Here is a 27,351-nt window from a genome sequence, read left to right as displayed (position 1 = left end):
CAGCATGCTTTGCCAATGGATAGCCAGCTGATTGCTGGAAGGGCATGCTGGGACTTGTAGATTCACAACACCTGGAGAGGCACAGGTGGATTAGGCCTGTCCCGGACATATTTTCCACAATGTATACAGCACAAGTACGATCTTCATAACCTTTACTTGTACTATATGTAATGTGAGTCATTTTACTCTTTGATAAAAGGAGCTTCATAAAATCCTCTTGTGCTATAGATCTCGATTAGTGTAAGTGCTCCAAGATATCCACCCAAGTGCAAAGGTTTTCAGCGCAGGATGATGCCATTTCCAAAGAAATTTCACCAGTAGCTTGAAGGATTTCACAGAATGAGGGCATTCCTTGAGGAGTCAGAGTTTAGTCTTGCCGAGCAGTAAATAGGGCAAGATTATTGAGTTGAGGTGACGGGGTGGATAGGACACATTTTAGTGGCGTATCTAGCTGTGCAGAGCTTTGAATGGACATTGCCATCACTTAGAAGGACTTCTCCAACTCTGAATTGGAGGACATTGGTTATTGTCCTATACTCTAATGGGTCATGTTTTGCACCTTCCTGTTGCACTTCGGTGTAGAAACACATCTATTGAAGCACTTTGCCCAAAGTGTGACAAAGCTTCATACTTACAAATGACAACATGTAATAAACACTTTCCGATGTCCCCTCACTCTCATGATTCATTTCAGATATAAATGAAGAGTTTTTTAGGAATAAAAAAGAAGTTTTAATGCAATTTGTTAATGATAAGGAGAGTAATGAGGAGTAAGAGGTTGAACTATGATGTGATGGTTACACCGTTGCACATGGCACCTCTTTTCCACTACTCCACAAACCTAGGTCCACTTCTAGTTTCTGGGAAGTAGAATAGAGTAGGAGGAGAGTAACTGTGTTCCTTGAAGTGTGTAGGATGGAAAATTGTTTGCACTGGCAGACTGGTCATTATGTAGATCCAGGACACTTGATGTCCCTCTTGACTGTCAGCTAAGCTCCCCATGCTTCACTCTTGTGCTTTGCAAACTGTGTGAAACATCCCATTTACACTCTCTCCTCTGTCACATTGTGGACTGGTTTCCTATTGTCACTGTATATTCTTCTTCCCCAGCGTGTTGCAGGAAGTCTCTTTACAAGCCGCATGATGTTTTTTGGAAAGTCGGTGGCTGGAAACCTGGACATGACTAAAGATGGTCTTCCAGATCTTACCGTGGGGAGTGAAGGTCGAGTCCTTATATTGAGGTTAGAGTTTAGTTTCTATACTGTGAATTAAATTATTCCCAATTTATCATTATCATCATTTATTTATAAAGCGCCACCAATTCCCCAGCGCTGTACACAGTATATTTGTTATTCACATCAGTCCCTGCCCAACTGGAACTTACAATTTAAATTCCTTAACACAGAGATACAGACACAAGCACAATAAGGTTAATATTGTCAGATGCCAGTTAACCTACTAGTATGTTTTTGGAGTATGGGAGGAAACTGGAGCACCCAGAGGAAACCTACTCATAGATGGAGAGAACATACAAACCACACACAGATAAGGAACCCCTGGTGGGGAATCAAACTCCTGACCCCAGCAATCTACATAATATCCCTGTTTTACCAATTCTACCCAGTTGAAATATTGGCAATTACCTGTTATGAATCTCTGATTTATACCTATCTCAGAGAACATTGTAAACACATTTTACAGTGACCTTTTCTCTTACAATGTAACTTCAACCTGATATTGAACCGTTGTTTTTAAATGTATAGGAATAACGTCTTCTGCCATGTTAGATTTATTATATACTTTACCTTTCAGATATCGCGTCTGTGATCTCACTCGGTTACTTAAAATGTCTCATTGTGTGATGTCACCCATAATATTATAGTGGTTCTTTGATTTCTGCGTTAGTAATTTCTGTGGATTGTACAGTGGTTCTTTATGTGATGTCACTCTGGATCCTATAATGGTTTATTGGTTTATGCTTAGGTTCTGTTCTTGTTTCTCTGTGTGATGTCATCTCTCAGTCACTCATCGGTTATTCTCATTCTTTGCCTCTCACTCAGCTCTCGCCCAGTCCTGGCTGTCTCAGTATCGATAAGAATTGAACCTCGTGAAATTCCGCTTTCGTCCTATGAATGTTCAGAATCCAGTAGAAAAGACCCTCCAACAACTATTAATGTGTGTTTTACCAGCGCACTGAGGAGCATCAGTGCTACAGGTGAGAGTGGAAATGAGTATAGACTGGGGAATATATAGGGTAACAAGTGGAGACTCTGGGGATGAGGGTAATGGGGTTTCTTTAGTAGATGGTGCCACTACAGAAGAATAACAAAGGAAGATGGGGGTTTGCTAATAGTTGGGTGACACCGGAGAGGGAGTTTTTAGGTAGATGTTGGGTTTGTAATAGAGAAGTGTCACTAGAGATAGATTAGAGGGAGAAATGGGGTTGGTAATAGAGGGGTGACACTGGAGAAGAACATTAGATGAAGATAGATAACTGTCAATAGGGTAGATACACTTGAAGATTATAGAAAGATGTGGAGGTGGTAATAGAGGGGTGACACTGAAGAGGGAGTTTAGAGTTAGAGATGGTGTCGGAAGCTTGAGGAATAGGTGGAGCTTGTAAAGTGGACCTGTCAAATACCCATAGTGCAAGCATCTATTTTATGTGCTAAGTCAGCCTATAAACTGAGCAGGATTAATCAAAAATGTTGGTTCATCCTACAAAATGTCTGTTTCCACTGTGAGTAGATGATGGATTTAATAGATGAGAGAAAGTGTAATTTATTAGGACAATTAGATGGAAGGTTTTATATCTTAAATTGATTAATTTAGTATAGATTGCCAGGGAGACAATTGTGAAGTATTGTATACCCTGGAACAATATTTCTAGCAACAAGAGAATCTTCATAGGTATACTGAGGTCCAGTGTGATAACAATGGTATGAACCATAAAATTATGGAGCGAAGGATCAACGGGCATAATTGGCCAATTAAAAAAAAACCAGCAAATTACTAAATTACTATAGGTTAATAATATCCTGTGTAATTAATTGTAAGAAAATATCACTGTGCTTATAATAAAAATGTTGTATATGTGTCTGAACTCCGTAGACCATGAGTTGATATATCCGAATATCACATATCATATAGATATATATATTTATACAGAGAGAGAGGGGGTATCCCCGTGTCATTACAGTCTGTAATTAACAATATGCAAAATTAGTAAATTCTTATATCCAATGTACTGAATCTCCAAAAATCAGTACTCCTGAACAATAATAAAAATGTCAGTGATATATTAAAGAAAATAATATGAAGATACATATTGTGAAAAATGAAGACATTATACCTTTCATCAAAATATAATAACATGAACTGTTTAAAAAGGTTGTTACTCCATTGGACTTCAGAAGGATATTATTTCATAATATGGGATCCATATCAGATGTACAAAAAGATACACACAAAGAGTATTATTCCTTATATGGTGCTGAAATATAAAATGTCAAATAGCAAACACACAGCAGCTCTATCAAGAGTGCAAAGGAAAAGAAAGGGCGCTAAAATGTCCAGTATGTGAGACTATATAAGTTTTTAAAAACAACTAGTATAAAATAATAAGGTAGATAGTAACAAGAGAGACAGCGTGCCAGGCTATTGGAGTAAAACAGATAAACATTATATAAAAATGATCTCAAAATTTACAAAAAAAACTAAATATGTATTAACAAGCCAAAATAATGATGATTAATATTAAAATATGCCTTACAAATTTAACATAAAAACACAGAGAATACGGCCCAGATAAATAGTTGATAGAGCTGAAAATAATAGCTCAGACTATATAATAATGACATAAACATTTAACAGGATATAGAGAAAATCTGCTATAAAGTTATCTGTGTATATGGGGACTAGTGCAATTTTATTTTGCAGACTTTTGGTACTGCAATGGGCACTAGGATTGCTCCATGTTTTGCCAAGTTATATATGGGTTTGTTTGAACAGGAGTGTATTTGGAACAGCCAATATAGAGCAAATCTAGCGCTTTATGGCAGATATATTGATGATTTATTTGTCATTTGAAAAGGGGATATTTCTTCTACTATGGAATGTTGAGCCGCATTTTAAAGTCCAGAGGAGAACAGTATAGTAAGAAGTGCCATCAGTTACACATGCTGTTCTAAGGTACCGTTCCCGTTCCCTATAAAGACAGATTTTTCCTGCAGAGGGATACCCCTTTAGAATTTCGAAGGTCTTATAGACCAACACAACAAGCCTTTAGGAAATATCCTCCAGTCCTGTAATGATACCTTGGACCACTGGGTCTCTTAATGGTTTCATCATCAGCTAACAACTTCTTCAGAAGAGTTTCTGTGTTTTCCACCCAGGACTCATGACATTAATATCAGGAGTTGAACTCTGATAACAATAACGGGCTCCATAATGAGAGCTTGTGTGTGATCGTAATGATCTCTGATATGTGCAGTCTATGTGTTGTGTGTGATTGTACTGATTTCTGATATGTGCAGTCTATGTGTTGTGTGTGATCATACTGATCTCTGATATGTGCAGTCTATGTGTTGTGTGTGATCGTACTGATCTCTGATATGTGTAGTCTATGTGTTGTATGTGATCGTACTGATCTCTGATGTCTGCAGTATATGTGCTGTGTGATCATACTGATCTCTGATATGTGCAGTCTATGTGTTGTGTGTGATCGTACTGGTCTCTGATATGTGCAGTCTATGTGTTGTGTGTGATCGTACTGATCTCTGATATGTGCAGTCTATGTGTTGTGTGTGTACATTTCAAAGACACGGTTACAAATAAAATTTCCCTGTGTCCTCTTTACTCTTAAGTCACTGACTCTGTCTCCTTCTATTACAGCTGGAACCTCTGCCCAAGTGAACTACACTCTACTGCTGGATGCGGGGCGCACCCAGAGCCGCGCTCTCTTCTCTGACACCCCAATATCTGTCTCCCACATCGTGGCCAAATCTATGCAGCTGACAGACAGAGAGAGCTGTACCAGACACACAATCCGTCTACCTGTTAGTATCTATTACCACTTTGATATATTGTGCCTAATAAGACTAAGGGGCCTATTTATCCAGCCATAAAAGGCTGTTTCTGAATGGTTTAGGCATTTTTAAGTAAATTGACTTTAACAATACTGGTGGTATTATCTGAAGCCCGATAGCCGAGTAGATATCCAGGTTTGCCGGGTCAGTACACAAGAGGGTAGTCAGACGTTTGCCGGGTCGGTACACAAGCGGGTAGTCAGACGTTTGCCGGGTCGGTACACAAGCGGGTAGTCAGACGTTTGCCAGGTCGGTACACAAGCGGGTTGTCACAGATGCAAGGTAGAGTAGCAAGTAGCAGGAGCTGAGCAAGGAGAATACTCAAGCATATGTCTGAGCCAGGAAGTGCCATTTATAGGCCCAAGAACGAAACAGGATCCAAGATGGTTTCTCTTTGATTCCAAACTGGCCATCTTTGATAAGGGCAAATCTAAGGGCAAGTTTGCAGATACAGAGACCTCTAGTGGTTGGATGTGCAAATGTCAAAGTAATACCTTACAGCAGCGGTTCCCAAACTGTGCGCCGCGGCTCATTGTGGTGCCGCGGCACTATCACAGGGGTGCCGCGATTGCCATAGTAAAGAAAAGAAAAAAAGAAACCCCCCCCAAAAAAAAACCCCAAAAAACCTTACCCATCATCCAGCGCTGGTTCCTCCTCACTGACTGCCGGGCGTGACCTCATCACTGAAGGGGGACAGAGAGAGAGACACTGAAGGGGGACAGAGAGAGAGAGACACTGAAGGGGGACAGAGAGAGAGAGACACTGAAGGGGGACAGAGAGAGAGACACTGAAGGGAGACAGAGAGAGAGACAGACACTGAAGGGGGACAGATTGAGAGACACTGAAGGGGCACAGAGAGAGAGACACTGAAGGGGGACAGAGAGACACTGAAGCAGGAGGGCAGAGAGAGACACTAAAGGAGGGGGATAGAGAGACACTGAAGGGGGGTCAGAGTGTGAGCTGATGAAGAGGGACACAGAGTGTGAGATGGCAAAGAGGGGGACACATGGTGTGAGATGGCGAAGAGGGGGACACAGAGTGCGAGCTGATGAAGAGGTGGACACAGTGTGAGATGGTGAAGAGGGGGACAGAGTAATATGTTGAAGGGGCGCAGTGATATGATAAAGGGGCACAATGTGATAGTGAAGGGGTCTAAATACATTTTACATCATTTTGACCCAACTACTTAAAAAACAGGACTACCCAGTAATTATTTTTGCTTAGGGGTGCCTTGGAAAAAAATATGGTGACCCTAAGGGTGCCTCGAGCTGAGAAAGTTTGGGAACCACTGCCTTACAGTATTCCCCCTCTCAATAACGTCCTCTGGACGGTGCTTTGCAGGTTTCTTTGGGTATCTTTGATGAAATTCACGCAGCAATCGAGGTGCATGGACATTCTCCTCTGGTGCCAATGAATTGTCTTCTGGTCCATATTCCCTCTATTGTATCAAATACTGAAGTTATTTCTAAATATTCATGAATCTACTATTTTCTCTACCTGAAATTCTTCATATTCATCAATTTGAACAGGATCTGGAGGAGGCAGAGTGCGACCAGGAAAAGGATTTGAAACTACTGGCTTCAGTAAAGAAACATGAAAGACAGGATGAACCTTCATAGATCCTGGGAGTTTAAATCTAAAGGCAGATTAACTGACTTGTGCCAAAATTTTAAAAGGACCTATATATTTCGGTCCTGATTTAGGAGTAGGCACGCTTACTTTTAGGTTTCGTGTAGAAAGTCAAACATCGTCGCCAACATTTAAAACTGGTGCAGCTTTACGATGTCTGTCTGCAATTCTCTTATAACTGTCCTGTGCATGTGGCAATGTCTCTCTTAATACTTTGAGATTATTCTGTAGCGACTCTAGTCTGGATGTAACAGCAGGTATGGAAGAATCCCGTGGAAAATTGGGGAGTAGGTTTGGATGATACCCCGAATTGGCATAAAAAGGACTTTGTCTTATGGATGAGTGTTGCGAGTTGTTGTATGAAGACTCTGCCATAGGCAGAACATTAATCCAGTCATCTTGCAGATGACAAATGTAGCACCGTAGGTATTGTACTAAAGTCTGATTGGTGCGTTCTGTCTGTCCTTTGGATTGAGGATGGAACTTAATAATTTGATATTAATGTTAAGAGCACTACAAAACTGTTTCCAAAAAACGTGAAGTAAATTGTATTTCTCGGTCAGAGACTTCATGATCAGGAACTCCATGTAGGCAAAAAACTTCCCTGATTAGTAAATCTGCTGTTTCTTTTGCAGAAGGAAGTCCACGACAGGGCACAAAATGAGTCATCTTTGTGAGTCGATCTACAACCACCAGAATTGTAGTCATACCCTTGGATGATGGTAAATCCACAATAATATCCATGGAGATTGAACCCCATGGACGAGAAGGAACTGGCAAAGGCTGTAAGAGTCCAAGTGTAGCAGTGCGTGGAGTCTTAAACTAGTCACAAGTACTGCAGGATGATTCAAATCTTTTAACATCCTCCTTGTATTTCAGCCACCAGAAGTAACGAGATAATAATTCATGAGTTTTGAAAACACCTTTATGGCCTGCCAGTCTAGAGTCATGGACAAATTGCAGTACTCTTAATCATGCTGCTGCTGGTACATACAAGCGATGTCCATACTTCCAAATGTTATCTCGATAGGTTAAGTGAAAATCTGTAGGGGGTTCTAAAAGAATCGGATCCGTTCTATAACCCTCTTTGATGTCAGACAACAGCTCACCCGTGCCAATAGCTCCTAGGAAATTTGACTTAGAGAGGATTGTCTTTTCCGGATCAAGCTGTGGTGAGTCTTCCATGTATGCTCTGGATAGAGCATCAGCTTTCCCATTTCGGGATCCAGGTCTATAAGAGATAACAAAATCAAAACAATTTAGGAATAAACTCCATCTAGCTTGTGGAGGAGAAAGTCTTTTTGCAGACCGAACAAACTCTAGATTCCGGTGGTCAGTAAGCACGGTAATTTGATGTGCAGCACCATCAAGCAAATGTCTCCATTCAGTAAATGCAGCCACAATGGCTAATAGTTCTTTTTTTCCACATCATAATTTCTTCATGAAGCAGTCATTTAACGAGATAAAAAGGCACATGAATGTAATAGCATCTTCTCTCCTCTCCTATTCTCTGTGATAATATTGCCCCTACTGCTAAATCTGAAACATCTGCCTCAAGGATAAAAGGAAGTTCTGGGTTGAGATATATTAATATGGGAACTTTGTCTTAAGCAGAGAAAAAGCCCCTTCAGCGTCTGGAGACCAATGGAAAGGGGATCACTTTAAAGTCTTTAATGGAACATCTACAGAAGTTGGCAAAACCGACGAACCTTTGTAGCTCTTTTACATTTCTTGGAGCTGGCCAATCTACTATAGCCTGGACCATGCTAGGGTCCATTCTGAAACCTTGAGGTGAGATGATATAGCCCAAGAACTGAATCTGTGTTTGGTGGAATTCACACTTCTCTAACTTAATGTACAAACAGTGTCTGCGAAGACATTCCAGTACAGTTCGAACAGTTGTTGGTGCTCCTCTTGGGAATTTGAGAAAATTAGTATGTCATCAAGGTAAATGAAAACAAATTGGTCAGTTAAATCTTTAAAAACATCACTCATGAAATGTTGGAATGAAGCAGGAGCATTGCACAGTCTAAAGGGCATCACTAGATGTTCAAAATGTCCATATTTACATCGAAAGCCAGTCTTCCATGCATCGCCAGATCTTATGCGAATTAAATTGTATGCTCCTCATAGATCTAGTTTGGTAAAAATTCTTGCTGAGTGAAGCCTCTCTAGTAATTCTGAAACAAGTGGGAGCGGGTAATGGTTCTTGATTGTAACTTTATTCAGTGCTCTATAGTCAATACATGGTCGTAATGAACCATCCTTTTTCTTCACAAAGAAAATAGGTGCACCTGCTGGAGTCGTGGAAGGATGAATAAAACCTTTTTCTAAACTTTCATCCACATAATCCTTGAGGACCTTTGACTCAGGCTCGGCTAATGGGGAAATACGTCCAAATTACAGACCCTATGATCGTCTGTGAGGTGTTAATTTGTCAGCATTCTTCTTACTACAGACATCAGAAAAGTCTTTATATTGTGGAGGTAGCTGGTCCAAAACATGAGGAGGGGAATTATATAACTTGCTCACCTCTTCAACAGAGAATTCAGGTTTAGTCTCCGGAACATATGTTTCTTGGGAAAAAGAAATAGTTTTTGATTCCCAGTTAATGGATAAATTATTTGCAGCCAACCAGGGAATTCCCAGAATAATAGGAAACTGGGGAGAAGAGATCAGTAAGAAAGTCAGAGTCTCATGATGGTTTGGCTCAATTACGAGGTCCATAGGTTCAGTTTCATGAGTAACTGGACCAGAGTTCAAAGGAGAACCATCCACAGTTTCCATTAACACTGGTATCTGTTTCTCTCTAAATTCAATCTTATTTCTCTTAGCAAACATAATGTCTGTAAAATTGACGTTCGCACCAGAGTCCACAATTGCTGTACTGGAAATCCAGTGTGCACTGATCTGGAATCGAATTGTAATTGAGAAATGTGAGATATTATTTCCCTTATTCTTCTCAGTTGATGCTAAAGAGGAGAGACAAGTAATAATTGCATTCACATGCTGAGGAATTTTGGAAATCACAGACTCCTGGTCTGAAAAGTCTGCATCTGCTAAGCTAGCCACTGTCTTCTGAGGTCTTCTAGGATAATTTGAGACATAATGTCCTGGTTTACCACAATAAAGGCACAAGTTCTCTTGACATTGTTGCTCCCTTCTCTCATTGGAACTACGTTTGTGAACTGTGTCTACTTGCATGGTATCAGACTCAAATTCCTTAGTGGATTTTATCTCAGAATACCCATAATAGTTTGAAGTTGTGGGTTCTCGATAACTGGGGTATGTCCAGGCTAAGGCCTTCCTTTCTTGTCGTCTCTCAATCAGTCGAGCATCACTTCGAATGCAATGGTTAATGAAAGGCTCAAGTTCAGAGGGTGCCTCTGCTCGGGCTAATTCATCTTCAATGGTCTCAGAAAGTCCCCTACGGTAGACAGACAGCTGCGCCTCAGAATTCCAAGTAGTGTCAAGGACCCATCTTCGAAAATCTGCAGTATATTCCACAACTGAGAGTCTCCTCCGTCTTTTCAGCAGTATCTTTCCGGTTCGGATCATCAAAGGTTTGTTTCATTACTTTGAGGAAGTCATCAAATTTCTCTAATATTGGACTAGACGTTTCAATATAGGGAAAAGCCCATGCAAAGATGTTGGCATTGGATATTGCCACTGCCTGTAAGATTATATTAATAGGAGACAGTAGAATATCTGTTGTCTCTGCTGTTATTTAAAGTGCTTATCTTCTAAATCACATCTCTCTCTGTATCTCAGGAGTGTGTGGATGATTCGCTGACGCCTCTCCGAGTCACTCTCAATTATTCCTTAATCGGAAATCCAGTTCTGAGCGAGGACTCACGAATGACCCAATCAGAAGAGGTACAAAAAGCACATTCACTGACAGTCATTGGGGCAGTCACTGTGTATACTGCAGGCCATGGGCTCGGTGACAGAGACTGGGATAGTTTACTGTCTATACTCTGGTCATACCCTCAGTGACAGAGACTGGGATAGTTTAGTGTCTATACTGTGGTCATACACACAGTGACAGAGACTGGGATAGTTTAGTGTCTACACACCAGGTCATACACACAGTGACAGAGACTGGGATAGCTTAGTGTCTATACTCTGGTCATACACTCAGTGACAGAGACTGGGATAGTTTAGTGTCTACACACCAGGTCATACACTCAGTGACAGAGACTGGGATAGCTTAGTGTCTATACTCTGGTCATACACTCAGTGACAGAGACTGGGATAGTTTAGTGTCTACACACCAGGTCATACACTCAGTGACAGAGACTGGGATAGTTTAGTGTCTATACTCTGGTCATACACTCAGTGACAGAGACTGGGATAGTTTAGTGTCTATACTCTGGTCATACACTCAGTGACAGAGACTGGGATAGTTTAGTGTCTACACACCAGGTCATACACACAGTGACAGAGACTGGGATAGCTTAGTGTCTATACTCTGGTCATACACTCAGTGACAGAGACTGGGATAGTTTAGTGTCTACACACCAGGTCATACACTCAGTGACAGAGACTGGGATAGCTTAGTGTCTATACTCTGGTCATACACTCGGTGACAGAGACTGGGGTAGTTTAGTGTCTATACTCAGGTCATACACTCAGTGACAGAGACTGGGATAGTTTAGTGTCTATACTCTGGTCATACACTCAGTGACAGAGACTGGGGTAGTTTAGTGTCTATGATCTAGGCCACATGTGTGGTGATATAAATTGTCTCTTTGCAGATTTCATTTGCGAAGAACTGTGGAGGTGATGGGGTGTGTGAGGATAATCTGAGGGTGAATCTCACATTCACGGGGTAAGTAAGAGAACTGCCCTCTTACCAGCTCTATCATTCTGTCCTATGTGTGAAATTCCTCCATAGGTTCCTCTAAATTACATGATGGGCTGGGTCTGATATGACCTATAATTTGCTTGCACACACTTGGTGATCATCTATTTTGTCTCCCTGACAGTCTAACACAGCTGGTGGTTGGGACGTCTCTTGATGTCAACTTAACAGTCTCTGTGACGAATCAAGGGGATGATTCATACAACACTCGTGTCCTTATTCCCTTCCCATCTGGCCTGTCCTACCGCAGGGTGTCTCTTGTTGAGGTACTGGGGAGCTCTCTTTTCAGGGTACTGTCTGTGAGTTGGAGGAGTCTAAATCTCAGTTTATGTTTCTGCCTTGTAGAGTAACAAACGAGTGACCGTTGTATGTTCAACTGAAGAGAGTCAGAGAGTTGTGATTTGTGGTGTGAACAACCCTCTACTGAGACCCAACACTACGGTAAGGAGAGACTGAAAATACAGACCTCTAGTGTGTGATCAGTGCTGTAAGAGAGTGTATACACAGTGAGTGTTGTGCTACAATGTCCCATTTTATTCTCTACACATCTTAGTAAGATCAAGGTGCCAGAAGTGTCCTCCGTCCATTGCGTATACACCCGAAGACTTGGTGCCAGTTATGTTAACTACAAATAGCCTGATATCAGGATAAGATTTAAGCCTTACAAATCTCCACCCAGAGGATGATGATCAGGATTTGTCTAAGATAAGCCAATTATATCCGAAATCTGATAAGCATAATTTTATTTGGGTGAATAGGAGACACAGAATTTTGGCTTCCTCTCTTCTACCTTTTTTGCTATTTCACCTCTTCACTGATCGGTGATTTATTGTGGTATGATCAGTTGATTATTCTACTGCTGTTTGGATTGATACCTGTCTCCACATCACGAGGTGTGTCTGGGGAGATATCACAATACCACAGCATTGCAGGTTTTCTGCATTATGTTTTATATGTATGGTGAGATCCAGAGGGATATCCTGACAAACGCGAGGATTCACTACTAAACAAGGCTACTTGCAAGTTTACATCCGGTACGCATATTACCTAATATAGGGTTCACTATACCTATATTGCTACATTATGAGGCACCTTGATTTTTTATTGTTTATATAATCATGTGGACAGAAAATGAGTTGGTCACTAGAGATTCAAAACCAGTGCATTATTTTCTGAATTAGTCACTATTTCCCCCCAAGAATTTATAAATGTAGAAACCCCACTTGAGAATGAAGGAACCCCGCTAGATTGGTTTTCCTTACAAATTGTTCTTCCTCTGCTGAGTCACTGTCGGTCTCTTTATTGGCTTCCTGTATTTCGACGAATCCAATATAAAATTCTTCTACTAACATACAAGGACGCTAACAAAGCTGCACCAACATACATCTCCTCAATTATGTCAAAATATCTCCCAACTCGACACCTCCGTTCTGCACAAGATCTGCGTCTCTCTCTTCTACTCTCATCACATCCTCCCATTCCCGGTTACAGGACTTTTTCAGGCTACACCTCCTCTGTGGAATTCCCTCCCTAGCACAGTAAGACTTTCCTCTAGTCTTCAAACCTTCAAGCTTTCTCTGAAAACCCACCTCTTCAGACAAGCTTATTATATTCCTCAGCCACCATCTTAACCTCACTAGGTTACTCTATAACCACCCTCTACACAGCTAACACAAGACAACAACCCTCTGACCAACATTGCTGTGTGACTGATCACACAGCCAACACAATACTTTTACCTGTGCATTCTAGCTGGACCAATGTACAATATGATGTAGCATGTGCCCTTGTGTATCAAACTATTGTCCAATAGATTGTAAGCTTGCGAGCAGGGCGCTCTTACCTCTCTGTATGTATATATTGCCCAGTATTTTTTTTATTACTGTTTGTTTCAAATTGTAAAGCGCTACAGAATTTGCTGCTGCTATAGAAATAAATGTTGATGATGAGTTACAAGGCAGCTCTGACCAACAATAGTCTGGAACGCTGCTACGCTACCATTGTTTCCCTTGGGAGCGCTCCCTGCAGCAGTAACAGAAGCAGCCTCCCGGCCTCCATAAATCATAGTACCGCTCCTGGCCTCACAGAGTCTAGGATGGTGAGCGCTCAGCACATAGTGGTAGAGGATGGGTGTGGTCTAGCTCTATACTCTTAGTAAGAACAACGCCAATGGGTTTGTAAGGTGCTTTTTTTATTGGAGAGAGCTTGACAAGGAAAGTAATAGAGCAGATTAAGGGAAGTCTATTGATTTAATTTAAATAAAGTAAATTGCCCATATACTGGCCAAGTAATAAGCAGAACAATCTCAATCGAAATGTTTATTACTCCTTTGCTTCTGTCTTTGATGAACAAAAACCATAAGCGCTTGTGGATGTGTGAGATTTGTACTTTTTTTGTCTATTGTAGACGTGTATTAAAAATAGTCCCATCCAACCAGAGAGTCCGTATAATATGCATACAATGCATTGTGTCCCATCACAGATGAAACTTACACGCCTGTTCTGGGGTCTTTTTTAGGTGATCTTCATGGTCAGTTTTCATGTTGCATCGACGTCTGAGTTGGGAGACACTCTAACTATGACGGCCAATGTGACCAGGTAACCGGCCACGAGATATGTTTATTGGCTCATACACATGGGAAGTGAGCGTAACGCAACCAGAGCGGGCACTAGGGAATCCGCCCCATGTGACAGAGCCCTGACTCACTGTGTTATCCCTTTACCCCCCCATAGTAATAACGGAGGAGCTGTGACTGATCTAATGACATCCTCATCTCAAGTAGGAGTGCTGTACGCAATCTACGTAACCGTCAGCAGGTGAGTGAGAGGCCACCTCATGTAAGTAGAGATATTCATTGAGATGAGAATAAATGCGTCAATCCAACATAAAGCTCAATGATTGTGTAAATATTAGTGTAATTAAAATGGTAATACTGTATACTATGTCAAATGTTAATATGAGGGCTATTGTGATTGAAAAATTATGCAGATATAGCCCCCTTCCCCCCTTTTCTGATCAGCTGTCCAATTAGCACAGATGTAACTTATTTTGAAATCAGCCTCATTATAACTTATCATCTAGTCGGGGGGAGACGTATGTGGGGACAGACCTGTGTTTTCTACACAAAGTGTTTTCTACATAAAGTGTTTTTATCACAAAGTGTTTAGAAAATACAGTTAAACAAGACAGTTGAACAAACATTGAACAACAGTTGAAGACATCTAGAAATAATCTACATCTGCTGCATCTTTACTCTGCTACTTCTGATTGCACAGGACATTACAACTAGGACTTTTTTCGGGCTGCACCCACTTTGTGGAATTACCTCCCTCGCACCACAAGACTTTCCTCTAGTCTTCAAATCTTGACGCGTTCTCTAGTGAAACAGGGTTATGCGCTCATTGAATTTATGAATGTAATATGAAAGGACTATTTAAGAATATATTATGAATTAATATCTTTCCCATCTGTCATCAGTAGTGCATAAGTTATCATGGGGTTTTGTTTCCTAATAAATAAGACCTATGTGTTAAACTCAGTTTATTAATAAGACAATATCACAGACATAAACTAAACATTAAAATAAATGCAATAATAAGACAATATGTAGCTGCTCCACTCTATTAAATAACCTAAAAATTCATTGCACATCTATGTGACTTATACAACACATATAATATTGATAAACTCCATAATTCTTTCAATAAGTAAACATAAAGGGTTAAAACATGATTGGTCAGTTATAGATAAGTGCTTGATTGAATGTCCCACCAGTATCAGAAATAAAATGTCCTTTTGGGACTGTCAGACCAAATCAGCTGATAGATGTCCAATGTATAAATAGCAATCATCCAATAGTTTGATTAGATAGATAATTGCGGATTATATGGTAGGTGAATAATCCTGCGTGATTTTTAGGATTAATGCTGGGATCGGAATCAAACTTCCGTCCTCACGTGATAAGTGCAGAGTTCCAGTCAAAGGTTCTGTAGATGGATAATACTTGCTGCTTGGACCGAGTGGCCGGGTACCCAGCGGAAATTGAGTAAACTCTGACAACGGACAGGCGTGAGTAGTATCAGTCCTTGAGGTAGTGGAGCCACCTTCGTTCCACAGTGAAGCGCAATATCACTTCCGGATGTTGTGATGAGCGTATAAGATCATAGTGGGAATGTCCAAATGCGCTTCGTCTGTATAGGACTTTCTCAAGGGTATGGTTCTCAAGCATTCTATGAAAACCCACCTCTTCAGACAAGCTTATAATATTCCTCTACCATCCTCTAAATCTCTCTAGGTTACCCTGTTACCAACCTCTACACAACTAACACAAGACAACAATGCTCTGCCCAAAATATTGTCAATATAAAGAAGCCAGCAAAGTATGTTCTGTAGGAAATGAATAACTATCCGATGAACGGTGTAGATAATCAGAATGGAGGAAAATCTGGACTCGCCTAACTTCTCACCTCTCAACTCCTCTCCTCAACCCTCTTTCTTTATCCTTCCTCACTTATCATTTTACACGTCACCTTCTTTCTTCCTCCCCTCCTCATTTCACTAACCTTTATTCTGCTCTCCCTTCAGATTTCTAGTTACCGCATCCCAGCTCCCCCAAAAAATGTTTCCTGTCACTCTGCCCCTTCCCATAGATTGTAAGCTCCCATGAGCAGGGCCCTCTATCCCTTGTGTCACCCTCCTGTTGCTCCAGTCACCGTAGCTTCATTCCTCTACCTCGACTCTGGGTTTCTGCCTCGATCTCCTCCTCTCCCCTCTCACCCATTACTGGCTCTTGTCCTGCTAGTTGTGCCCACACTCCTGGGCTCAGGCCCACTCTGCTTTATTTCACTTCTTACCTCTCTTACTTCCCCTTTCTGGTTCCTAAGCGTTCTTTATTCACTCTCTGCGGTCTACCTGTCCTCAGCCAGGTTGTCAATTTAAATTGCACTTTGTTTTGTTTACTTTACTTCCCTGTATGTCGTGTCCTGTTTTCTCCTAAGCAATATGTTTGGTGCTGCGGACCCTTTGTGGCACCTTATAAATAAAAGATAATAAGAATATTTCTACTTCAGCACAGACTACAGGACAAAGTAAGAACAGGTGATGGGGAAAGACTTCATCCAATCTTAATCACACTGTTCATTACTTTACATATCACAGTAATATTAATGTTCCACGATGGGTATAAAGAGTAAAGTGACTGTGAGAGGTGAGAGATACACGAGAGAGGGAGACAGAGAAAAGACACATGAGGGTCTGAGAATGAATAGATACAACAGAGAGCAGGTGTAAAGGATCTCTAGAGAGCGACAGAGTAGAGAGGGATAGATGATGAGACACAGAGACAGACAGGTAAGTGCTGTGTAGTTCTGAATAAGACTATCCTCCCTGTGTATTAGAGCGCTCTGACATGTACACAGCACTCACTACTTGTACTTGTTTCAGCCTCGAAGATTCCAGCAAATACCAAAACTATTCATCCGATGACACCAGGGTGCAGCATGTGTACAGGGTAAGAACATATATGTACAAGAACATATGTGTACAGGGTAAGAACATATGTGTACAGGGTAAGAACATATGTGTACAGGGTAAGAACATATATGTACAGGGTAAGAACATATATGTACAAGAACATATGTGTACAGGGTAAGAACATATGTGTACAGGGTAAGAACATATATGTAAAAGAACATATGTGTACAGGGTAAGAACATATGTGTACAGGGTAAGAACATATGTGTAAAAGAACATATGTGTACAAGGTAAAAACATACATTGAGGGGTAAAGTCAGGAAAAACACATATGTAGGGGTAAAGGAAGGAAAGACATACATAGAAGTGTAAGGGCAGGGGTAAGCTACAAGCCTTTTTATTAGTGTGGTAGACACCTAATTCTTATTGCTTCTCCTCATAACCTGATACCACAGAAAGTTCCCTCAATACAACAGAAGCACTAAGCGATTAGATATATGTATTACTAACTATTATTATGTTTAGTTGCTGTATGTCCTGTAAACAACAAAAACATATTTTCTGTTTAAGAATTTTACAATTTCTCTCTCTTCCGCAGGTCAATAATTTGGGGGGCCGTCGGCTCCCTCTCTCTGTCATATTCCTGGTCCCTGTTAAACTGGGGGATTCTGTTGTCTGGGAGAAAACAAATATCGTTAGCTCACAGGTAGCTGAAATAAGCTCTCTGTGTCCCTACTATCTACCTCTTGTTTCATCTACCACACCCACATATCTCTGATAGCTCCTACCTGTTCCTGGTGTGTACCTCCAGCACCCACTAATAGTTCTAACTCCATCAACGATGACTTGTAACTGCATCTGGACCTAACACCACCAAGTACATAGAGCTGTGTGAAATGTCCATCTACTATCACCCATTGTGGGTTCACAAATACCTAGTACAGACTACTAGTTCCAACTACATCACCAAATCTTGTAACTGCACCTGAACTTATTACTACCAAGTACATACAGCTCTGATACCTCCTACCTGTTCCTGGTGTGTACCTCCAGCACCCACTAATAGTTCTAACTCCATCATCATCAAAACCTTGTAACGTCACCTGGTCCTATGACCACCAAGTACATACAGCTGTGATACCTCCTACCTGTATGTCTCCTCCATCATCGAATATCAGTTCCAACTACATCACCAAAACCTTGTAACGTCACCTGGCCCTACTACCACCAAGTACATACAGCTGTGATACCTCCTACCTGTATGTCTCCTCCATCATCGAATATCAGTTCCAACTACATCACCAAAACCTTGTAACGTCACCTGGCCCTACTACCACCAAGTTCCTCCAACCTTTACCTGTTCATGTATGGTTTGTTTCTATTTATGACTTGTTATACTGACTGTCCGATGCAGCAGAGCTTTGTGGCACCTTATAAATAAACATTGATGATGATGATGATGTCCTCCTAGATCTAGGAGACCAGAAAACAGATGATTTTATCTTCCAATGTGGTGACGCTGGACAGCAGCTTGTTACAGGGGACAGAGTATAGTGAGCAGATGATGATCACATTAGCAATACCAAAGTTTATGTATAATACCCTTAAGTTACACACACAGGATTGGATACAGCAGTTGTCACTAATAGAAGAACAGACCTACAGAGAGGACCCTGAACATCCTCTGTGGAAGTAAATTGCCGACTTCACAAAGGATGAACCAGAATTTGGCTATTTCTTGGCTGCAGTGTTACTGATACATTTTTCACAACTACATGAAAAGTCATTTTTAACTGTACAAGTCACTCAAAAGAGCCAGAAACACCATCCAGAACCAAAAGTACCAACATTATTTATTTATTAATAAATGAAGGACAGGAAGTAAAAATGTAATCTAATCATCTAATAAGTAAATAATTAAACCTATGCCATATAATAATAGTTTCCTCTTAAACAAATCCAATGTTCCATAATCCCCCTATCATACTTGGTGTAGCAAAGTGGATTAATAAATGTTTTGATGATTTGAGTGGTAAAGACCCATTATGTTCCTCCATCCTTTCCAGCCGCAGCTCACTAAGTGTACGGTGATGGGTGAAACACCGGGAGCAGCAAACTACCAGGAGCTCTTGAAAACGACTCCAATTCTGGTAAGACTCATCTTCTTTATTCTTATCTTACAATCGGACCCAAAGAGCTGACAATCTTCTAGGTCAAAACGTCAACCAACTGCTGCACAAGTCCCTGACCCCTGTGTTACTTGAGGATATAAACTAAAACCAGGGTACATGTTAGGGCTTCACAGGCAACAGAATCATTTATATAGGGCAAATGTCCACAAATGAAGAAATGTTCCAAATTCACACCCAATTTAATGCAAACTAAGATGATCAGAAGAGATAGCATAATTCTATCAATGTAGAACTATGAAGCCAAGGCCACGATGAACTAAGAAAAGCTGTTCAATCACTGCCCAGTAGATATAGCTCTAACTGAAGGAAAGGGAAGTCAGCAGCCCATGCAGTCTGGCCATTTATTTGCAGCTCCACCACAGCCAAGACCTTTACTCTGCAGAAGTGACACTCCACACCATTGGGATGATCTCTTGCCCTCAGCCCTGAGAGCAAATCCCAAACAAGTTATTTTGAACCCTGCTATATTGCCCAGTAACACCCCACCCACACCAAATGTCCCAACTCCAGTAACCAATGACCAAAGATGAAGGATTAGGCTTCCAATCAGATATTTCACAGATTGGGACACAGGGATCTGGGGTCAGGTTATACTAGAAGCTACAATACACATTCTGTTGGGTGCAATGCTCAGGCCACTCACAGATCATTGGACAGAAAAGAGTCACAGCTATTTGCAGTGTAAAAGATAAAGACGACTCCATGAATCACCCATAGGTAGTTCCACATTTGATCATGTCTTGATCATGTACCTTTTCTTCTAACATTGGGATTGTGGCACTGAAAGGAGACAATATTTGGATAGCTTCTGTGGTGTCATATTGTAGTATTATAGAGTATGGATATCTACATAGTCTGTATGATATTTACAAGAAAGGAACAACACTGGAGTACTCATCCTGAGTACTTTAAACTCCCTCTTCTGTCTTTCATGAGATGTTTGTATCTACTCTCAGTCTACTTTGAGATGTCTCTTCTTTCCTCCATGTCTCCTCTCTGTTTCCTCCAAGCTGTCTCTCCTCCCCTCTATAACTTTTCTTAGAAGTCTTTACTTCTATAAAGCCGATACTCCATTGCTTCTTTGAAATGTATCTCCTCTCCTCCATGTTTCCTCTGAGATGTCTTTCCTTCCCTACATGTCTCCTCAAGATGTCTCTCATATCTTCCTTGTCTCCACTGAGATTCCTGGCCTCTAAATTTCTTCTGCACTGTTTCCCCTTTCCTGTATTGCTTCTCTTAGAGGTCTCTTTTCTTCTTTGCATATCTTCTGAAGAGCCTGTTATTCATTCCTCATTCCTTCCTCTTTTAAGCTGTCTTCTCATCTCCATGTCTTCTTTGACATGTCTCTTCTCTCATCCATGTTTTTTTTTAGATGTCTCTTCTCTCCTCTATGTCTTCTCAGAGATGTTTCTCTCCTTCATGTCTCCTTTGAACTATCTCTTCTTTTCTCCATGTCTCCTCTGTGATGTCTATCCTCTCTTACATGTCTCCTCTGATTTGTCTCCCCTATATATATTATTTTAAGGGTCTCTTTTCTTCTTCACATCCCCTCCTTCATGTCTCATCTGAGTTGTATCTTCTCTTCTGCATATTTTCTATGAGTTTGTCTGTCCTCTCTTTCATGTCTTCTCTGAGATTCTTATTCTTTTCTCCATGTTCCCTTTGAGATGTCTCCTCTTTTTCACATCTCTTCTGAGATGTCTATCCTCTAAAATGTTTATAAATGTTCTTTTTATCCTTTCCCCTGGATCAGTATATTGAGCTGTTAGTTCATTCATCATATCTCCCCTGAGTGGTCTAATCTCCTATTGGAAATCCTTCCATACTGTTAGTCCTCTGGATGGTCTCTCCTCTGTGAATATCTTCTGAGCGGTATCTGCTCTCTATGCCTTTGTTAGATGAATCAAGATACATAAATAAGAGATAATTTATCCATCCTCTAGGTGTCCTGTTTAAGGTCTACATACTGTCCCTTCTCTGAATGGTCTTTCTTCTCTTTAACTCCTCTGAGCAGTCGTTTATGTCTCCATTTTATGATTTAATCCATTACTCTAACCCCTGTCTGTCTCTTTATCTTGTTCCCCAGAACTGTTCAGTGGGATCGTGTCTCAGAACTATCTGTAACATCAGTGATCTGGATCTCCAGATATCGTTGACCTTCACAATCAGTGGCCCAGTGACTAAAGACTGGACCACACAGGTGGTGACACTGACTCCGGATAGTGTATTTCCATGTGTTAATATATTGTCCCATCCATGATGAGAAGATACATTGAGGTGTGAGGGATGTCTGGGAATGTGGGATACAAAATACATCAGATATGAATTATTTTCACCAATTTACATTTCTAAGTAATAGCCAAGAAGAAGAGTTTCTAATTACTGACTCGAGATCATCTTGTGTGTAATAATATGTTATCTCTGTTCAATAACATATTCTACAGTGATGTATAGATGACTCAGTGGTCACTACTAGGTATAATAAGAGATGCTGAGGTTCTTTCATGTGTGAGAGGTTCATGTGTAAGAGCTGTGTATGTAAGAGTCCCATGGGGGAGGTCTAGCACATGTGACATACATGAAGTGTGATATTTTTATATAAGGTTCCACCAGTTGACTTTAGATATTTCTATTTCTGATCTCAGACAGAACAGCTGAAAATTTCCCTCCAGAGTTCGGCAGAAATTGTATATGATTCCCGGACGTACCACCAGAGCCTGCATTTCATCAAAGCCCAGGTATTCGCCAGATACATGTGTCCATTAGACTTTTATTCCTGACATAGATAAGCCTGTGGGCACCCTCTGCCACTTCTGGGTATAGTTCCTTTCTGAGTTTCCCTTCAATATATTATTTTTGGTTAGTTTTCTTTCAACATATGGGCCTGGGCTGATTATTTTCTATATTTGGGCTTGTGGCAATTCCCTTCAATATCTGGGTGAGTAACATTTTGTTTCTTAAGGGCTAATTTATTAAACGGCAAAAAGCCACATGGCTGGTGAAAATGTAGCCCTATATTTCAAGGAAGCACCATCAGCGGTAACCACTGCTGGCGATAAGATTCGCCTGAGAAGTCTATTTTACAACAATGACGATGGTAAAACTATCACCGCAGTTCTGTTATCGTCATTTCAATGGAAAATATTTTTAAATATTTTTGGGCCACATGGTGGCTCAGCGGTTAGCACTTCTTCCTGACAGCACTGGGGTCATGAGTTCAATTCCTGACCATGACCTTATCTGTGTGGTGTTTGTATGTTCTCCCCGAGTTTGAGTGGTTTTCACCAGTTGCTCTGGTTTCCTCTCACACTCCAAGAAAAAATTACATACTAGTAGGTTAATTGGCTGCTGACAAAATTAATCCTAGTCTGTGTGTGATAGGAAATTTAGATTGTGAGCTTCAATGGACTGATGTGAATGTAATATAGTAATATAGTTGCGATACGTGGCGATATAAATCATAGTTACCAATGCTTGTTAGACCCATTTCTCATCCCTGTCTAGGTCCACCATCCTCTCTGGCCTCATTACGAGGTCCGTTCCATCTTTCTATACCACATAACGAGTCCCTCTGTTCTCGGTATCTCATTGTATCATCTCTTGCAGGCTCAGACAGTCCTAGAGGTTTACACCGAGTATAATTACTTCCCTATAATAATCGGGAGCAGTGTTGGTGGTTTGGTGGTACTGGCACTGATAGCCGCCGGGCTATACAAGGTGAGTGACAGAGACTGGTCATATAGATTCTCATTTTTCACATGTGTTTGTATGTGTGGCCTGATGTGTAGCTGTGTCTCATTTTTATCATTTTACTTTTTTTGGAGATTTTTTTCTATTTCTTGGTTTAAGTTCTTTAAATGTTACTGTATATTGTGTCTTCTCTCTGCAGCTTGGATTCTTCAAGCGTCAGTACAAAGAGATGCTGGAGAGTCCTGGAGATGGGAACGCTGGAGATGAGGCTCAGGTAGCTCAGGGACCACAGGAACCACAAACCAATGGAGATCCGGAGTGAGGCGGATGAGACGGTGTCACTGTGGTCCAGGTGTTTCCTGTTATCCTACACTTCTTTATGGCCATGGCCCACAGGAGGCATCACAAATTCCCCCTTTGGTGTCATATAGAGGCCCCTCTCTCTTTTGGGGAGTTTCTACAAAATAGGAAGAATCTAAAAACATTCAAGATAATGTCTTTGAAGGAACGACTGTACAATTTGATACCATATTATATTATAATCTACATATTTAAATCATTTCTAAGTGTAGGTAAAATATTCATTGCTCCTCTTATAAAAGGGACCATTATATATATATGTTAAAATCTGTTATGAGCACCAGTAGTTTGTATTATACTAGATCTATATATGATTGCAATATACAGTATATTTCTATATATTTGGGATTAAAATGATGATGATGATGATGATCCCCTGCTCCAGAGTAAATAGTACATTCAAATCTTATGGATTTTTTAGATTGGGAAAAATTGTGAAAGTGATGATGGCAGAATGACAGGCAGCTGGCTAGTGCTACAAATCACTACCTTATCATGGGCCTGATTAATTGTCTGAGCGCAACTTTAAACTGGACGTTTGTACGCTTTGCCTAAACAGTACTTGCCACACATAGACACACAGAACAGACTGTAGTATTATCACATGTGTAAGTGCAATAAAAGGTCACATCAAAACACATAAAAAAAATGTTGGATTGTAAAATAAAATAGCAGTTCTTATCAGTATAATTTTTTATATACATATTTATTTTTCAAATATATATTTTTTTATTTTTTTTTTGTTTGCAATATCTACATACAGTGGAAATAATAATCATGTGAACCCTTTGGAATTACCTGGATCTCTGCATAAATTGGTCATAGAATGTGATATGATCTTCATTTAAGACATACGAATAGACAAACACAGTCTGCTTAAACTAATAACACACAAATAATTATATGTTTTGATGTCTTCATTGAACGCACCATGTAAACCTTCACAGTGCAAGGTGTAAAAAGTATGTGAAACTTTGAATTTAATAATTGGTTGACCATCTCAAGGAAACAATAACACTTCCTGTAGCTGCTGATCAGACCAGCTGTCAGGAGGCATTTTGGAACATTCCTCCTTGCAGAACTATTTCATTTGAATGATATTCCTGGGATGTCTGGTGAACCGCTCTCATCAGGTCATGCCTGGGCATCTCAATCGGGTTGAGGTCAGGACTCTGACTAGGCCACTCCAAAAGTCTAATTTCCTTCTGTTGAAGCCATTCAGTTGTTTTTTTACTTCTGTGTTTTGGGTCGTTGTCCTGTTGCATCACCCAATGTCTGTTGAGCTCCAATAGACAGACAGCTAGCCTGACGTTCTTCTGCCAAATGTCCTGGTAAACTTTGGAATTCATTTTTCCATCAATAAGAACAAGCTCCCTAGGTCCTGAGGCAGCAAAGCAGCCCCAAACCATGACGCTCCCTCCACCACACTTCACAGTTGGGATGAGGTTTAAATGCTGGTGTGCTGTGCCTTTTATCTCTACACATGGTGTGATGTGCTCCTTCCAAACAACTCAACTTTCGTTTCATCTGTCCACAGAACATTTTGCCAGGAGCACTGTGGAATATCCAGATGCTCTTTAGCGAACTTCAGACGTGCAGCAATATTTTTTTTGGACAGCGGTGGCATCTTCTACGGTGCCCTCCCATGAACACCATTCTTCTTCAGTGTCTTATGTATTGTAGACTCATAAACAGTTACGTTTACAAGTTGCAGATAATTTTGTAAGGCTTTAGCTGGCACTAGGATTATTCTTAATCACTTTAAGCATTCTGCGCAGTGCAGTCATCTAAGCAGAATGGCCACTCCTAGAGAGACAGACAACAATTTGTGTTACCGTGGACTGATGAACACGAAGGCTTTTAGAGTCACTTTGTAACCCTTTCCAGCTTTATGCAAGTCAACAATTCTTAATATTATGTTTTCCGAGATCTTGTTTGAGGCATAATTCCCATCAGGCAATGCTTCCTGTAAATAGCAAACACCAAGTCTTGTCTCATTGACTTGACTCCAAGTTGGGTAACTCCTGATGCCAACTCGCTCTTTAAGAAGTCATTAGCCTAGGGGTTCACATACTCTTTCCAACTTATACTTTGAAAGGTAAATAGTCAAAGTAGACCATCTTGCCCGATAAACTGTCAACTTGTTCTTGCAGCCTAGTAAAATCTGTTCTTTCCCAGGCTGTAAGAGCACAGGATGAATCTATACTAAATAGCTCACTATACTTTGAAAACATTGTCAATAGAAATGATTAGCTAATTTGCATAGAATATTTTATCCAACCTCTTTTTTTCAGCTTTGTTAATACTCAACTTACTGTTATATACTGGCTCTAAACCTTGCTTGGAAGTTTTATTAAAAAGTATATAAAATAATAAAGTAAACGATGCCTGGGCCTTGTTGTATGGTTTAATACAGAGAAAGACCCACCAGCACACTGCTGTTAACCTGTAATAGAGCTGCTATTTCCTCTTGTACATAAAAGGCACATTTCTCAGTTACACATTTGCACATGCATGATAAGCCACCGACCACGTCACGGCGCTTCTGGTAACAGACACATAGTTTTTTGGTGCGATAATTTGGGGGTAGATCACTTCATAAATAAACAGAGTGCGTCTTCACCCCAGACGATATCTCTGTTACGCCACCTCATTCATGGCTGCCTAGAGCATGAAATCACATAATGCCCGCCATGTCCCGGGGGTCAATAGTGACATAGCTGATGCGCTATCTCGCTTTCAGTGGCGTAGATTTAAAGAATTAGTCCCACAGGCCAACAGCATAGTCATTCCCTGTCCCTCTTGAGTTTGGCAGATCATCACGCCGACATAAAGGGACTGGTGGAACGTGGGCTAGCGCAATTCTATTTACGGACTTACTGAGCAGCTTGGCACCAGTGGGTCCAATTCAGCAGAACCAGGGACACGTCAGTGGCAGGTCAGAGGGATGCGGTCATAGGATTTATGTGGCAGAAATTCAACGACGGGGCCTCGAAGGCTAGTATGTCGGCTATGCTGGTCGGTATTTTATATATGGCCCGACTCAATGGCACTGTTGATTTCCCCAAAGGGTTTATCATATCAATGGCGCTTAAGGACTGGGCACGAATGAGACCTATCATGGCAGATCCCCGGCATCCTATTACTTTACAAATGTTACCACAACTCATGCGGACCCTGACCGCAGTCGCTATGGGCAATTATGAGGTACTGTTATTTCGCACCGCGTTCACACTGGCGTTTTTTGCTGCTTTTAGGGTTTCAGAGTTAGTCGCCCAATCTAAAGCACAGAGTGCCACAGAATTGCTTACTAAAAATTTGATTACACTGGAAGATCACCTGAATTGCAAAATAGCTAGATCCAAAACTGACCTGCCCAGTAGGGGGTGTTAGCTATACATTCATGACCAAGATTATAGGGAAATATGTCCAGTTATCCTCTCCCCTCAATTTACCTTAGTCAGACCAGACAGCCCGGTGTTATTAGGTCACAAAAATGGTTTGCAGTTAACTAGGTACTAATTTAATGCCATTTTGAAGCAGTCGATAAAATATCTAGGTTTAGACCCATTGTTATATGGCACCCAGTCCTTTAGGATTGGGGCGGCTACGTCAGCAGCTTTGACGGGATCATCCATGGAGGTCATAAAGGCGTTGGGTAGATGTAAGTCAGCAGCCTACAAGACTTACATTAGGCCTAATGTATAAGTGCTGTGTGGTTTGTTGTGCTAACTTGCCCTTGTTTTGTTTCTTGATTCACCTTATGTCCTCAAGCAATCTCTGGCCTCACCTCTCCTTTACATCCAACTTCTTTCCTCCTCCCACCTCCCCTCCTTCGTGGAATACCTCCTTCCCTTTCCTGGTTACCCAAGGCTCCTCCGCTCGTTGTGTTAAGCGAGGGCATGAAGGGATATTTCCCGTTTTTTCCCTGGATCTAGGCCTGATTAGTGGTAAGCCTCCAGAGTTTAATTTGGGTTTTTACCTTCAGTTGGGTGACCTATCCTTCCCCAGTAACTCTACCACACCCCCACCTCTATTCTCCATTCTGTTCTCCATC

The 27,351-nt window shown here is 40.9% G+C and overlaps 1 protein-coding gene across 1 annotated transcript in view; it reads left to right on the top strand.

Moving 5' to 3' along the window:
• The window catches only part of LOC142097133 (integrin alpha-M-like), a 79,916-nt gene extending 54,168 nt beyond the window's left edge, over positions 1 to 25,748 (top strand). Inside the window, exons 15-30 of the mRNA XM_075178738.1 lie at positions 1,111 to 1,241; positions 2,061 to 2,215; positions 4,894 to 5,057; positions 10,488 to 10,592; positions 11,474 to 11,547; positions 11,705 to 11,846; positions 11,926 to 12,021; positions 14,098 to 14,177; positions 14,313 to 14,396; positions 17,023 to 17,089; positions 17,651 to 17,758; positions 19,119 to 19,202; positions 21,331 to 21,444; positions 21,890 to 21,982; positions 22,851 to 22,961; positions 23,134 to 25,748. Of these exons, the coding sequence (XP_075034839.1) occupies positions 1,111 to 1,241; positions 2,061 to 2,215; positions 4,894 to 5,057; positions 10,488 to 10,592; positions 11,474 to 11,547; positions 11,705 to 11,846; positions 11,926 to 12,021; positions 14,098 to 14,177; positions 14,313 to 14,396; positions 17,023 to 17,089; positions 17,651 to 17,758; positions 19,119 to 19,202; positions 21,331 to 21,444; positions 21,890 to 21,982; positions 22,851 to 22,961; positions 23,134 to 23,256 (1,731 nt within the window). The 3' untranslated portion in view covers positions 23,257 to 25,748. The remainder of the gene's footprint in view (positions 1 to 1,110; positions 1,242 to 2,060; positions 2,216 to 4,893; positions 5,058 to 10,487; positions 10,593 to 11,473; positions 11,548 to 11,704; positions 11,847 to 11,925; positions 12,022 to 14,097; positions 14,178 to 14,312; positions 14,397 to 17,022; positions 17,090 to 17,650; positions 17,759 to 19,118; positions 19,203 to 21,330; positions 21,445 to 21,889; positions 21,983 to 22,850; positions 22,962 to 23,133) is intronic.
• Positions 25,749 to 27,351: the final 1,603 nt, after the last annotated feature.

The sequence above is a fragment of the Mixophyes fleayi genome, chromosome 7, assembly GCF_038048845.1.
Source record: "Mixophyes fleayi isolate aMixFle1 chromosome 7, aMixFle1.hap1, whole genome shotgun sequence".
NCBI lineage: Eukaryota > Metazoa > Chordata > Amphibia > Anura > Limnodynastidae > Mixophyes > Mixophyes fleayi.
The sequence above is the reverse complement of the archived record's forward strand: the minus strand, read 5'-3'. Positions and strand labels throughout refer to the sequence as shown.